General features: G+C 42.7%; 1 protein-coding gene across 1 annotated transcript in view; it reads right to left on the bottom strand.

Moving 5' to 3' along the window:
- The window catches only part of LOC124263522 (transmembrane protein KIAA1109-like), a 116,837-nt gene that overhangs the window by 86,677 nt on the left and 13,578 nt on the right, over window positions 1–16,582 (bottom strand). The window contains 9 exon segments of the mRNA XM_046698183.1: window positions 2,864–2,961; window positions 3,802–3,957; window positions 4,897–5,014; window positions 7,256–7,426; window positions 9,365–9,521; window positions 10,127–10,268; window positions 10,677–10,788; window positions 12,610–12,688; window positions 16,177–16,333. Coding sequence (XP_046554139.1) covers window positions 2,864–2,961; window positions 3,802–3,957; window positions 4,897–5,014; window positions 7,256–7,426; window positions 9,365–9,521; window positions 10,127–10,268; window positions 10,677–10,788; window positions 12,610–12,688; window positions 16,177–16,333 — 1,190 coding nt within the window.

A 16,582-nucleotide genomic window follows, 5' to 3' on the forward strand; every position in this document is an offset into this window, starting at 1 on the left:
ACCAACTTACTGTGTCTTGTAACAAACGTATTAAAAGATTTCATTGTTGTAATAACACTGACATGTATATATATTCGATGCAAAGGCGCAACTTATCACTTTATATTCGATTAGGTAATATTATCAACTTTAGATTATGGAAAATAACTAGTTACAATTCAGTAATCTTTAAATTAGTAAGTTAAATTATGTCTAATCTATTCGAGCTTGGATGTATAATTATTTGTGTTTATACATTATGTTTCATTATATGAAACATGACAATGTAATAATACCTGAAAAGTAAATTCAAACTATTCTATTGTGTTTGAATTCTTTGTATGTCCTTGAAATTTCGTATATTGTTATCTATTTATTAGGAAGTTGAAGAAAATATAATCTTCTCTAACCTCTAAACCATTACATCTAATTCAATCAATGTGCAAAAGAAGTTTTTTAGTATTCATTCCCAATGAAGAGTACCAGACACTTACCTCTGTAAAAGCATCATAATCCCCTTTCTCGCCGACATGTGTTCATTTACCAAACGCTGTATAAGCCTATGATAGTGATTAGCAATTGCTATCAAAACATTTTAAATACTTCTTCTGATTGACACTAAAGGTAGCATCTCTCATTAGAAAGGCTAATATTTGCTCAGTACTTCTAAATTGGTTGACATAATAGGTACAGTGCGATTTTTAAAAGTATGACACACATGTGCGTCTCTCGCTGAATAAGGGGTGCTTTCTGTTAACAAATATATGTGGCACTCGCTGTGATAAACTGCCAATTACCGGCCCCATAAACATATCTCTCGCTGTGAGGAACTGATTAATTTGCCCCATATATGCGGCTCTCGGCCTTAATTAGTTAATCACTCATGCTAGCCTGTCCTAGACTGTGCTCATGGACTTTCAAACTAATAATTTTCCTTAGTAAAAGTTATCAACAAGTCAACGTGATAAAGGGTGAGATTTTCCAACTCAGCGCCTTTGAGGAACCGTTAGTTGCTGTGCTACAACGAGAGGCCCAAATTGTTGAATGCCTGAGACTTCTTCAGTGGCTATGTCTCGGAGGTAGTGGTTGGCAAACACTGTGTCCGACTTCCAAAAGCAGCCCTCCATAATTGCAAATATAGAACAATTTCCATGCAGAGCCAGTGTTGATGCCAGTGCTCTGACTTGATGTGGGTTGGAAGCTCTAGTAGGTTCTAGTCCTGCTGCTTTATACGCTCTCAATATGACGGCTCTCATCCAGAACGATATCATCATTCTTGAGACTTCTGCTGATGTCTCTGTGGATAATGGGATGAACAGACGCTTGACTTTTTGTCTCCTTGTCTCAGTCTTTTGAAGATATAACTTCAGGGCTCTGACCGGACACAAGGATAAGGCTTGGATACTCGTGTGAATAGCCACAGAGCCGAAGATATTCCAAACGGTAGGATGTTCCATTGGAAGTGCTGCCCTCTGAATAGGAATCGTAGATACTTTCTTGATTCTGGATGTATGGGGATGTGTAGATACGCATCCTGCAGGTCTATGCTGGCCAATGAAATATGCTTGACGGACGAGTAGTCTGAGTTGAGGTAGGTGGATCATTCTGAACCTGTCTGGTTTCAGTAGATAGTCTTTGTTGAATTTACGCATTTTGTAAATCAGTCTGAACTTCTCCTTGGAGTTCTTGGGTACTAGAAAAATTGGGGAATAGAAGCCTGGAGTGAGATGATGCTGATCTATTATCTCTACCGCCTCCTTCATAAGTAGTGAGTTGATGGCGTCTTGTAGTTTGTCTGCCTGCTCCTCTGCATAGTCGAAGACCATCGGGCTGAGGGTTAGCGGAGGTGTGGCCTTGAGTTGTACTCAGTATCCTTCTCGTAGTACTTGGGAGACGTAGTCGTCCTCTAGTATTCCCCAATTTTTCCAGTACCTTTGTAGACGTCCACCCACTGTCGACGGTTTTACAGGAACGGCTGGGGGTGGAAGACTCCAGTCGTTCCGAACCTTGATATCAACGTCTAGTTCCTTTGGATCCTCTGGGAGTGTGTCCTCTCCCTGAGTTTCCTCTGTAATTTCCGGATGGGGCGAAAAGGGAGAGAGTGACAAGTAAGGCTGGTTACATGACTGTTTGCACAGGAAAATGGCAAAAGGGAGGTAACTCGTGGGTGAGTGTATTTTTACGTCCGCTTCAGGAACTTCAAGGGATTCAAGTGTTTCCACTACCATTCGAAAAGACTGACTGACTGACTGAGTTTAGTTTTACCCTGCTTTTAGCAATATTCCAGCAATATCACGGCGGGGGACACCAGAAATGGGCTTAACATTCGAAAAGAAAAGGGAGATAAGCAAAAGATCATGAGTCAGGATAAGAAAAAATAATTATTTTGTGAGGGTTTGGTTCTAAATCTAACTTCAACTAAATGGGCTTAAATCTACAGATCACCTTGGTCTACACTGAAAACAGTGTATTTCCTAATTGCTCCCATGTGAAGAATTAAGTAAAGTGTTTCTTCTGAGGCAGTTGACACCCCAGACTAAATCATGTTTACATAACCCTTTAGACAAAGCCCTAAAATCTGCATCCAAATCTACAATCCATTGATAAGGAAGCTTTTTCAACATATTAAGCTGCGAGAAATACATCTCATTCCTGTATTACCCCAATTTAAACAACACATTTATTATGTTTTTTGTTGACAGACACACTCAGCAATATTTCAGCTACATGACAGTGGCCTGTACATCCAATGACGGATAGCTGACAATCACAAACATCATACAGCCTGACCATCCAATCAATTTGGTCGCCATCATTAGTTCCTGGAGACCAATTCTAACCCTGATTCTAAGATTCTAAGACGGTGCTAACAATGTAAGGGTACCTTGATGACCATCTGGATGGGGAGGGTGACGGGGAGGAAGTCGACGAAGGGCAGCTGGAGGGAAAGATCCAGGTTCTCTCCACAAAATGCAATGTGGGCTGAAGATTACCAAAGCAATATTAGGTGTGACACATATTCTGTAAAATGCTGCAAAATTGAAGCTTCACTAATTGAAGTAAGCCCTTTAGCTAAGTGTGATCTTCCTCTCAAACTAGTGTATATAATCTGAAATATGTACCATATGTTATATTTGGGATTACACTTTCTTAGTAAAGTAAAGTTTCTAGTACTTTTGGGGTTGAGTCCTATCCGGGATTTGAACCCACACCCTCAGAGTCAGGCACCTAATCGCCAGCACACAAAATCAGACGCCTAGACCGCTCAGCCACCACGGCTTCCCCAAAAATAGAAGTCGGACAACTGGTAGTCTAGACTGAGGACCCCTCTGATAAGTGTTAATTGGCATGGCTCCCATGGACTCAACCCAAAGAGTACTAGAATCTGTACTTTACTAAGAAAGTGTAATCCCAAACATGACATATGTTACAATTGATCACTTTCTAAAATGGCATTGTTGTATTTCATAATCTGAAATATGTTTAATTTTTTAACAATTGTTTTGAAGCTTGTTCTACTTTATCAGGAACACTCATGGAGAGTAGTCTTCAGGTCTTGTAAGTTGGTACTTGTAACAAATCTGATTGATCGAGGGAATTCTGCTAAAAATATTTTTTTATATCATTCTGACAAAAAATAAATTGATATTAACGATTATTTTTATTCATAAATAATAAACACAAACACCTACAAACATAGCTTCACATCTCAAGTCAATTTGTTAACATGAATCACTGACATAAATATTTGTATTCTCAGAAAGATAAATTTTAACAGACATTTCCTTATGTATGTACAGGCTGAGCATGATGAGTCCCTACCATTCTCAGGGTGTTGGGAGGACGTGTCAATCCAGTTGTACTCATTGGCCAGAGTCAGGAGTTCAAACTGCTTGACCGTCAGATTGACTGTCCACGTGTACGGGATGAAGCTGTAGATGTCTGGACAGGTCTTGGTGGACCAATCATCACTCAGGTCTGAAAGTATTAGTAAGTGAGTGAGCAATATTCCAGTAATATCATGGTGGGGGACACCAGAAATGGGCTTCACACAGTGTACCCATGTGGGGAATGGAACCCGGGTCTTTGGCGTGACGAGTGAACGCTTTAACCACTGGGCTACCCATTATCCCCTGAAAGTATGACATCATGGCAACAAGGAGTGAGCAGACGTGATAATATGTCCCTTGCAGAGATATGAAGAGCCATGGATCTGCTTCGTGGACTCTAATATGTATTCATTTTGATAGAGACGTGATAAAAATTTGATTAACAACATCTCAAAATCATGAGGATATGAGCAGGAAACTTGTGGATGATAGACTGGGTGATGTGGGTTTAATTCCCAGTTAATCCCGATGTGTCAGTTTCAAGAGTGAGTGAGTGAGTGAGTTTTGTTTTACGCCGCACTCAGCAATACCCCAGCTATATGGTGGTGGTTTGTAAATAATCAAATCTGGACCAGACAATCCAGTGCTCAACAGCATGAGCATCAATCTACGCAATTGGGATACGATGACATGTGTCAACCAAGTCAGTGAGCCTGACCACCCTGATCCTGTTAGTCGCCTTTCACGACAAGCATGGGTTACTGAAGATCAATTCTAACTTGGATCTTCACAGGTCGCCAGCTTCAAGAAAGAGATGCAGGTCTTAAACATTCCAGTATGAAGCAGGCACACCAAGAAACATACACAAATGCATGATCACAAGCTACTGTCATAGCCAAGGGACACAACTCTGCATGGCAAATTGCAGTGGCTTAGAAGATTTGGCAACTTGTGCCCCTTTGGATGATGGAATGAACACTGTACTTATTTCAATACATGCTTGACGCTGTTGGTCTTACATAGCTGATGTTAAGTTACCTGCAATAATCTAGGTTCATTACAATGTGATTTGAAATGCAGTATATACCTCGAAAGAAGTTCTTGTGTTCAAATATGAGATAGACAATGGCCTTGCAAGCAGTGAAGTCGAGTCGCCAGTCTTGGTGCTCATTCCACACGATAGGGTACGTCCCACTGATCTCAAACTGCAAAACAACACTCAGAGATTAGCTCACTGTGCTGAAGATTTAGTTTATTGTGATCAATATTTGTAAAAAAATCAACTAACATTAAAAAAAATGTGCATGGTGTTATACAATTATAGACTGGTGATGAGGTCAACACCTGTTTTTATGGACGCTGAATAGGTCTTCAGCAACCCATGCAATAAAGACCGAGGGCGCAAGTCCGGGTCAATATTGCTACACGCAGGTCCATAAAACAGGTATTGACCTAATACCTGTTTTATTAAAGACACCAGTCCATAATTGTTTTATTATGTAATTACCCAAAAAAAGCTTCTAAAAACCAAAACATGTCCATTTAGTCAAGAAAAGGAATTTTATTTTCGCTATAAACCAAAAACCTTATGTAAACAATACTGTGACATGTAAACAACAGAATGACGTCAAATGTAAGTAAAGCTGGTCACATGACTGTTTGCGCGGGAAAGGGCAAAAGGGAGGTGAAACGTGTGTGAGTGTATTTTTACGTCTGCTTCGAGAACTTCAAGGGATTCAAGTGTTTCCACTACCATTCGAAAAGAAAAGGGAGATAAGCAAAAGATCATGATTTAGGATGAGAAAAGATAATCTATTTTTAGTAACTCAAGTCAGTATGACTTTTGGTCGGACCTTGGTTGGAGTCAATATGCTTTTCTGTCGACGGTCACGTGACCGCCTCTAGACCAATCAGGTAGTTGGAAAAATATGCTTACATAATAATTGCTTTTAGTGATAAACTATCAAAGATGGTGATATCTTGTGATCTTAATGCAGAACCTGTGAGACTCTCATTTATCCATACTACATCTGTGTGCTTGTGTGTTGCTCAAAACACAATCAGCAATGTTCAAACTGTATGGTAGTGGCAAGTTTGTTTGTTCTATAACACTGTACACAGTAATATTCAAACGCCCAAACACAACAGCCTAGTGCATGTGGAAGACAGACTTTCCATGCAGCTTGTGGCAACATGCTGATGTGTTTCAGCACCCTTGTTTTTCGCTGTTTTTGACAATGTTTCATTTCACTCAACAAATATTGAATCAGTTGCTTCACTGCATGTTCCAACATGTTGTTTAATGTTCCCAATTAAGCACACAAAAAGTTGCATTTACCTTAGAGTATAAATAACCTCACCACCTTTAAGTTCATATATGGTAATCAAATTTTAGGGTGTTCCCATACTTTTTGTTTGTAGTAAACATCTACCTGCATATGTGTTGCTCAACACGCAATCAGCAATGTTCCAACTGTATGTTCATATATTTTACATGGGACTTTATATTTGACATGATACAAACACTGACAGACTACCTGACTACTACTTGGGAAAACCAGGGAGTTCCTGTGAAGCGATAGATACAGAATATTGGTTGTGTCAGCCAGTGTGTAATATAATTGCTGAAACTCATCCAAGTAAACAAAATGGAGAAAAGTTGTATGCTTCTCTCGAGGGTAATATGGTCGGATGTATGCCTCTTTGTAGCAGTGTCACCCGAGACGGTAGGCGAGGGATGACACTGCTACAAAGATGACACTGCTACAAAGAGGCGTACATCAGACCGTATTACCCGAGGGAGAAGCATACAACATATTTATCTTACCGCCATGTTAAATGTACGAAATATCATTTTATTTTATGTTAAAGATCGCTACCGACTATATGACATGCCAAAAAATGACATGCGTCTGCCTCTCGACTGGATTTTTAACATCAGTGAAACATATTCTGACAAGCATAAAACTTCTATAAAAAATGTAAATTATGTTTAAGCTGAGTGTGCAAACCACTCAATGTATAAAATAGCTTAAATGAAGCAGTGAAAGTCGGTAAAATAAATCTGTACAAAGTGAACACAAAAACTGCTGATCTAACGGTTTTCGAACTCCGGGCACGGAATGCGTCATATTATGATGTCATACGATTGTTAGTGCTTCAGCTTCTCGGCGGAGAGCTTGGCGGGTTTCCGTGGCAGTGGGTAATATTTTTTCCAGTTGTCACCCACCTAGGAGGGGTGACACGGAAACTTGTTAAACCATCATTGACCAATAAAATTAAAGTATTTTACATGGAGGTAAGATAAAAAACTATGGACTTAATCCATGCCGAAACTGACTCTGGCACAAGGAATTAGAACAACCGGATTCTGCTTTGTCAGTCAGGAGAATCACACTGTACAGATCATCAGGGGTTTACAGTTAGCTGATGAGTGATCAACCTACCTCAAACGTTTCACACTCCACCAGAGACCTGAACGTCATGCTTGTGGTCATGTCCAGCAACATAAGCTGACCCTTGACCTTTGAGGTGTATCCTTTCTCTTCGATCATCCAGGGAATGATGGCCTCCACGTATGACCCTTGACCTGTGTTCATGTGTACAGCCTGAGTCTCCTGGAAGGGGTGGAAGGGATATGGTTGAACTTATTTCTTCAGAATTACGAAGTTATCATAGGGTTGTATGCGCTCTGATACACACTCTTATACCCAGAGTTCAATAGGTTCCTGCAGCAAAATCAATCTGTCCTTTTTATTGTTTTCATTTTTGAAAAATTTAGACATTTTGATAAACATATATCATGTAATTGTTAGGTTTCATTGAGAAAATACCCATTTGCATATTTATCTCTTGTTTACATGCTAATGCTCCATGTGAAGACAACAATGCCCAATGGAGAGCCGGTGGTTGGTTGGTTGTTGTTTTGATTGACATCGTACTCAGTGTAGCGGCCATAAAATTTCTGAGTCCCATGCTGGGATTCGAATCACAGACCTTCTGATCCGAAGTCGGACGCCTTGTCCACATGACCAAAGAGGTTAACCCCATCAGCAAGCTGACAAGGTAAGGATGTCATCTGTGGGATGACTCCACGCCCTGCTACATAGTTAATATTCCCGCTATACGGCAACGGTCTGTAAATAATCAAGTCTGGACCAGACAATACAATGATCAACAGCATGAGCATCGATCTACGCAATTGGGATATGATGACATGTGTCAACCTAGTCTGCAATCCTGACCACCCGATCCTGTTAGTGGCCTCTTACGACAAGCATTGGTTGCTGAAGATCAATTCTAACCCGGACCTTCACGGGTGGAGACCTGGTCACTATAATGTGTAAAACATATTGTCATGGTCCTCACTTTCCCAGTTCTCACAGCATATCTTTTTTATTGAAAAAACATTTCCGATTTCAGAATATGCTTCTTTCTTCACAACCAAAAACATCTGATACATGATGTGCAAATTAGCCTGTGGCACAGAGCTTAGCGTTCTCTTTCATACAGGACATCCAAGTTAAGTCTTGGGTGAATCTGGACTGGCTCGACTGAACACCTCCCAAATATTTGAACATCTTTTTATCCAGGTGAATCGGTCTGAAAACCACCTATTTCACAGCATCCTATAACCTGGGGCAGGTAATGTTATGAAGTACAACAATGTGCACATAAATAACACTGAGAAACAGGAATCAAAGAGGTGGCCATCTTGAGTCAGATATATGCAGAGATGCCAACCCCAAAGTGTTGCAAATAATAGTTTCAAGGATCAAAATTAGTAGTTTGACCATAAAATTTGTAGTCAACTAAATACTTAAAATCATGATGGATTCTGAGAAATCGAGAGTGAAGTTTTAATGTCACATATCTGTTTCGTATAATCGATCGGAAGGAACGGTCATGTGGTTAAATCATTCTGATAGGATCGTCAAATCGTAAAGGTATTGAAATCAGCTTTAGATTTCTGATAGAAAATTTTGCTAAAATTATGTTTGTTACTTGCAATTTCTCCAGTTCAAATATGTCATTAAATTTGATGGAAGGAAGGTAAGTGAAGTCTGAAAATGTATTTAATCAACGAAAATATATGTTTTTGTCTATATATCTGACTTTTAATGAATATTCTTCAAATTTTGTAGAATTTCTAGCGCAATCGTATTAGTGTAGTTTAAGGCTAAAATTTGTAGTGACTACGATAAAATCGTAGAGGTTGGCATCTCTGTGTATATGGCTTCAGCTAATCTTGATCCTGCATAACTCTGATCTGAATTTATTTGTTGCTTAACACGTCACTCAGCAATATTCCAGCTGAATGATGGCCATCTGTAAATAACTGAGTCTGGACCGGACAATCCAGTGATCAAGATTGGGAGCAACGATACACACTGTCGAGATACAATGATGTGATTAACCGAGTCATTAAACCTGACCAATCAACCAATTAGGCTGCCTGTCAGAACCAGCACAGGTTGCTGGGGAACTATGTTAACACAGAATGTCGACATTGAGCCACTTGATACGCAAATTTGACACAGTCAAATCATACTTACAGAGTTTTTGGTAAAGAGTAAATCAAATGTTGCAGCTGAAATGATGGTGAGCTTGACCTCAAAAGTTTTGTAAATGCGTTTTTCCCCTGGTTCGGACTCAACTGTCGGGACTTGTGGCTGGTAGTCTGGTGGGTAGAAGAACTTCCATAGGTGCTCCCTGGCAACAAAAAACAATGTATCTTACTTAAAAGAAGTTAAAGAATATCTAATCATTTTCATATGACAAGTCTGGGCACGTCACATGGTAAGTTTGCGCGGGAAAGAGGAAGGGAGGTAACTCGTGGGTGAGTATTGTACGTCCGCTTCGGGAACTTCAAGGGATTCAAGTGTTCCACTACCATTCGCAAAGGAAAGGGAGATAAGCTAAGATCATGAGTCAGGATAAGGAAAAATATTAATTCATATTACTATAGCTAATGATTAGGTATAATTTAACATGTTTCATATAACACGTTTTATATGGGATTACACAAGTACAGGTTCTAGTGGTTTTGTTGGGCTGAGTCCCATTTGGGATTCAAACCCATACCCTCAGAGTCAGGCACATAATCGCCAGCACGCAAAGTCAGCCATCTAACCCACTCAGCCACATCGGCTTCCACAAAAATTGAAGTCAGACAACTGGTAGTCTTGACTGCAGACTTTGTGTACCCATCTGACACAAATTGGCACGGCTCCCATGGCTGAAAGCTATGAATACACAATGTCATTTAGAAAGTGGATGATAACTTCTGTATTGTTTGTAAAGACATTTATGATTACCTCTGCCGGTCGACCCAAGGGCCATAGTTGAAGTCTGTGTTGCGTCCGCACTTAATGTCCACGCCCATACAGGGGTATGTCCGCCGCACTACCACCTCACCATCAGCCATCTCCATCAGCTCAGGCTCATGGGGAACAACCCCTGTAAAAGGTCACATTACCAAAGTAAACAAAAGCAGGTCGGGCAACATCAGACATTTACTCCTCTACATTTCAATTATTTCCTAAGATTTCAATGACTTGAACAAGGATAATGTAATTTTCTGAAAATTAGCAAAGGATATAGTGCCGTGTTGGAGACACAGGTGCTCTCCCCACCGTCCACTAGGGGGAAGAAGGAGAGAGTGAAGCGTGGGAAGACGGGTGGCGCCGTTTTCCCGCCAAAACTGAGGGAGACAACTCGTGGTGAGTAGTGATTTTACGTCTGCTTTTTTGAAAGAGAGCTTCAAAAAGGAGATACAAGTGTTCCACTAACGTTCGGGAAGGAAAGGAGACAAGCAATAATACATGAGTCAGGATAAGGAAAAATAATTATTAAAAGAGACTTTACCAGGTTCATCCATGTAGAAGTATATATCTACATCTCGAGACTGCAGGATCACGAATCCTTCTCCCATAAACCTTGGAGGCCTGCAATACAACCAGTCAGAACCATCAGTCATCTGTTAAGGATGGCACACAAATAGCTGGATAATATTACAAATAAAGTATGAGCCCATGCGCAATGTCCAGTTACACATGTGTTATCTTGTTTAAAATACAGTAGCAAGGGGCAAAATGCTGTGAAAGGAGACATAAAATGGACCCTGAAAAGAAAAAAAACCCATGGCAATAATAAAATCAAAGCAATCATAAAATTGATTACACAATGCCATTTAGAAAGTGGTCAAATGTAACATTGTGTTATATTTGGGATTACACTTTCTTAATGAAGTACCGATTCTAGTACTTTTTGGGTAGAGTCATATCCGGGTTCGAACCCACACCCTTAGAGTCAGGCACCTAATTGCCAGCACATAAAGTCAGCTGGCTAACCCGCTCAGCCACCGCGACTTCCACCACTTTTAGCAATATTCCAGCAGTATCATGGTGGGGGACACAAGAATTGGGTTTCACACATTGTACACATGTAGGGAATTGAACCCGGATCTTTGGCGTAATGAGCGACCACTAGTTTACCCTACCGCCAAAAGGGGAAAATGATTGAACAGCCTAATTTGCACCAGAAATGGGCTTCAAACATTGTAGCCATGTGATGTCATCGACGTGATAGGCAAATCAGGGCTACAGATAAGGGGCGTACAGGCGTAATGTACGCATGTATGCACGTAAAGACAATCTGGGACTGATATCATGAAATAGTGTCCCAACCCTGCAGGGAACAAGGGTACATTTGGTCCAACCAACTGATCAAGTAGGCTGCTTTGTACACCAAGTGTATTTTGCTGGGGACCCAGATTTCATATAAGGAGACTTATGATACAAAGATATCAATAATTCTACAATAACCATAAAGGTCCAGTATCTTAAATGATACATATAACTGAATCACAATAAGATACATTATTACCCATGTGGTCAACATATGGGTAGTTGCATACTAATTTCGTACGTCACACGAGTGTCGTGATCGCTGACCTGTGTCGTATCTAAATGAACGACTTGACCTGAGATTCTAACGATTTGATTGGATAACTGATGACCTCTCAATTAGGTCACATTCTGAAGTAACTATTTTTTCATTCTAAACAAACACGTGAATTCATTCATTCTACAACTTAAATGCATTGTGGGAATGTAAACATTGCAAACGTTGCCGTGTCGCTGTTTAATTATGAGTCGAACTGAGACATTATATCCGTCGAAAACCATAAATGCAATGCTCCCACCAGTGATGTTAGCCGAATAAAGCAACTGCAAACCAAGAAACGGGGTGCTACGGAGTAGTTTACTGTAGGAGGCTGTGCGAGGCGATGACAACTGACATGCATCGTGACGTCGGTTACCAAGGCAGTGACGTCATTACAGCGTGACGTCATGCAAATATTGTACTACAGTACAAACTCTTCCGCAACCTCTTTATGAAACCAGTTTCAGTTTGAAACCATAGAAATAACAAAAAATACGCTATTTTGTCAATTTAATGCATGTAAGACGTGGGTAATAAATAAAATACCACACTCGGTCTCATTACATACGAATTATATGAAACTCGTGACCTTCCTATGGTATCTGACCATGCGAAAGGAAGGACACTCGTTTCGTATAATTCATATTTAATGAGACCTTGTGTAGTATTCTCTATATAGTAAACTGCTTGTCAAACAAAACATACTACCTATCAAAGCTTAGATGTATTCAACTCAGGGAAAGAACACACTGGAAGAGACATACTGAATGTGCAAGGCAGAAACATTTGGCACACAGTTATTTAAAAGAAACATTAGACGATAAGATAGGAGGAGGCAACACCGACTACTCACAGAGTTGATGTTAATCTTTGTGACTGGGATCAAGTCTCTCCAGTGCAAGCCGTCTGCATTCTCAGGAACCTTGATTCCCCTGCCAACAATTGTTGGTAAGTATTACATAAAGAAAATATGGGGGAAGTTTTAGGTATGTTTGAATTGACTGACTGACTGAGTTTGGTTTTACGCCGCTTTTAGCAATATTCCAGCAACATCACGGCGGGGGACACCAGAAATGGGCTTCACGCATTGTACCCATGTGGGGATTCGAACCCGGGTCTTCGGCGTGATGAGCCAACGCTTTAACCACTAGGCTACCCAACCGCTCCCCCGTTTGAATTGAAAGCAAATGTGAGCCTCATGCTGATCCTCGGTCCATGCACCTACCTGCTTCCTCATTACATAGTACATAGCTGAAGTTGTATATGTCCTTATTGAACCTTGGCCCCCACTCAGTGTCCCCATCAGACAACATCTGTTGTGCACCACTCCCTAACTCTATGTCCACCCCTTCTGCTGTGCACCACTCACTAACTCTATGTCCATCCCTTCTGCTGTGACACCACTCCCTAACTCTATGTCCACCCCTTCTGTTGTGCACCACTCCCTAACTCTATGTCCACCCCTTCTACTCTGCACCACTCCCTAACTCTATGTCCATCCCTTCTGCTGTGACACCACACCCTAACTCTCTATGAATCCTTCTACTGTGCACCACTCCCTATCCTCTATGTCCATCCCTTCTGTTGCACCACTCCCCTAACTCTATGTGTCCACCCTTCTGTTGTGCACCACACCCTAACTCTATGTCCACTCCTTCTGCTGTGCACCACCGTAACTCTATGTCCACCCTTCTGCTGTGACACCACACCCTAACTCTTTGTCCACCCCCTTCTGCTGTGCACCAATTCCCTATCTCTATGTCCACCCTTCTGCTGTGCACCACTCCCTATCTCTATGTCCACCCCTTCTGCTGTGCACAACACTTCCTATCTCTATGTCCACCCTTCTCTTGTGCACCACTCCCTATCTCTATGTCCACCCCCTTCTGCTGTAACACCACACCCTAACTCTATGTCCACCCCTTCTGCTGTTCCCCACTCCCTAACCCTGTGACCACCTCTTTTTCCTGCTGTGCCCCCAACTCCCCAAACCCCACCCCCTCGCTGTGTGGTCCTCTCCTAACCCTATGACCACCCATCGTGACTATCCCTTCTGTTGTGCCCCTCTTTAACCCTGTGACCACCCCTTCTACTGTGCACCACTCACTAACCTCTATGTCCACCCTTCTGTTGTGCACCACAGTCCTATCTCTATGTCCATCCCTTCTACTGTGCACTCCCTAACTCTATGTCCACCCCTTCTGTTGTGCACCACTCCTCTAACTCTATGTCCACCACTCCTTCTGTTGTGCACCACCACCAACTCTATGTCCACCCCTTCTGCACCACTCCCTGTGCACCACTCCCTCAACCATCTGTCCACCCCCATTCTGTTGTGCACCACTTCAACTCTATGTCCACCCTGTTGTGAACCACCCCTTCTCTGCTGTGCACCACTCTCCTAACTCTATGTCCATCCCTTCTGTTGTGCACCACCCCTAACTCTATGTCCATCCCTTCTGTTGTGCACCACTCCCTAACTCTATGTCCATCCCTTCTGTTGTGCACCACTCCCTAACTCTATGTCCACCCCTTCTACTCTGCACCACTCCCTAACTCTATGTCCATCCCTTCTGCTGTGACACCACACCCTAACTCTATGTCCACCCCTTCTGCTGTGCACCACTCCCTATCTCTATGTCCATCCCTTCTGTTGTGCACCACTCCCTAACTCTATGTCCACCCCTTCTGCTGTGCACCACACCCTAACTCTATGTCCACCCCTTCTGCTGTGCACCACACCCTAACTCTATGTCCATCCCTTCTGCTGTGACACCACACCGTAACTCTTTGTCCACCCCTTCTGTTGTGCACCACTCCCTATCTCTATGTCCACCCCTTCTGCTGTGCACCACTCCCTATCTCTATGTCCACCCTGCTGTGCACCACCTTCTCTATGTCCACCCCTGTGCACCACTCCCTATCTCTATGTCCACCCCTTCTGCTGTGCACCACCCCTATCTCTCTATGTCCACCCCTTCTGCTGTGACACCACCACCCCTGCTGTGAACTCCTCATTTGTCCACCCTTCTTCTGCTGTGCACCACCTCCCTATCTCTATGTCCACCCCTTCTGCTGTGCACCACCCCTATCTCTATGTCCACCCTTTCTGTGCACCACTCCCCTATCTCTATGTCCACCCCTTCTGTTGTGCACCACTCCCTATCTCTATGTCCACCCCTTCTGCTGTGACACCACTCCCTATCTCTATGTCCACCCCTTCTGTTGTGCACCACTCCCTATCTCTATGTCCACCCCTTCTGCTGTGACACCACACCCTAACTCTATGTCCACCCCTTCTGCTGTGAACACCACACCCTAACTCTATGTCCACCCCTTCTGCTGTTCCCCACTCCCTAACCCTGTGACCACCCTTTTTCCTGCTGTGCCCCAACTCCCTAACCCCACCCCGTTGCTGTGGCTCTCTCCCTAACCCTATGACCACCCATCGTGACCATCCCTTCTGTTGTGCCCCCTCTCTTTAACCCTGTGACCACCCCTTCTACTGTGCACCACTCCCTAACTCTATGTCCACCCTTCTGTTGTGCACCACTCCCTATCTCTATGTCCATCCCTTCTACTGTGCACCACTCCCTAACTCTATGTCCACCCCTTCTGTTGTGCACCACCCACCCTAACTCCCCTAACTCTATGTCCACCCTTCTGCTGTGCACCACTCCCTAACTCTATGTCCACCCCTTCTGTTGTGCACCACTCCCTAACTCTATGTCCACCCCTTCTGTTGTGCACCACTCCCTAACTCTATGTCCACCCCTTCTGTTGTGCACCACTCCCTAACTCTATGTCCACCCCTTCTGCTGTGACACCACACCCGTAATTCTATGTCCACCCCTTCTGCTGTGCACCACTCCCTATCTCTATGTCCACCCCTTCTACTGTGCACCACTCCCTAACTCTATGTCCACCCCTTCTGCTGTGACACCACACCCTAACTCTATGTCCACCCCTTCTGCTGTGACACCACACCCTAACTCTATGTCCACCCCTTCTACTGTGCACCACTCCCTAACTCTATGTCCACCCATTCTACTGTGACCCCACTCCCTAACCCTGTGACCCCTCTCCATAACCCCTTACCCACTACTGCTGCTGTGCCTTTCTGCAGTGCCCCACTCCCTAACCCTGTAGCCACCCTTTTTCCTGCTGTGCCCTAACCATATAATCACTTCTAATGCACACATGCTTGCTGTCTATATTTATGACACAAGTCTGTCTCACTCCCTCTAGCCTCCTATTCCATTGTAGTCCTGACGTTTTCACTCTATAGCCTGCTAATTAACCTTGAGCTCTGCTGCCTGCAAATCAGCCCTAATATCCATGCTTATCTGTCCTCAACTGTCTGATAATAAGCTCTGATTCAACCAGTGCCCTGCTGCCTGCTAATTAGGTATGACATTACCTGCCCTCTCCCGGTGCTCTGCACACCTGGTCCGACTCAGTATCTGGACTCAGCCCAAACAGCTTCTCCAGTCTGGCGTAGTTGGAGGACCGGTTGTACACGTGGAACTCCACTCCGTCCAGGAACAAGGACATTCTTGTGTCAGAGTGGGAGAAGTCTGAGCAGAGAATCAATAATAATTTGTTTTGCAACAGGCCAAGATTGTGAAGAATGTGAAGATTGTGAAGGCTGAGGGCTCAATAACTATCAAAACGATTCTTCACTAATGACCTTTCTTCAAAAGTATGGCTGAAATTTTGATTATTCTTCAGCATTTGAAAGCTTCAGTAGTTGTTGGTGATGATGATGATGATGATGATGATGATGATGATAAAAATAAAAATGATAAGAATAATGAAAACAATAT

This window comes from Haliotis rubra, unplaced genomic scaffold, assembly GCF_003918875.1.
Source record: "Haliotis rubra isolate DU_JTF1 unplaced genomic scaffold, ASM391887v1 Scf888, whole genome shotgun sequence".
In the NCBI taxonomy this organism is placed as follows: domain Eukaryota; kingdom Metazoa; phylum Mollusca; class Gastropoda; order Lepetellida; family Haliotidae; genus Haliotis; species Haliotis rubra.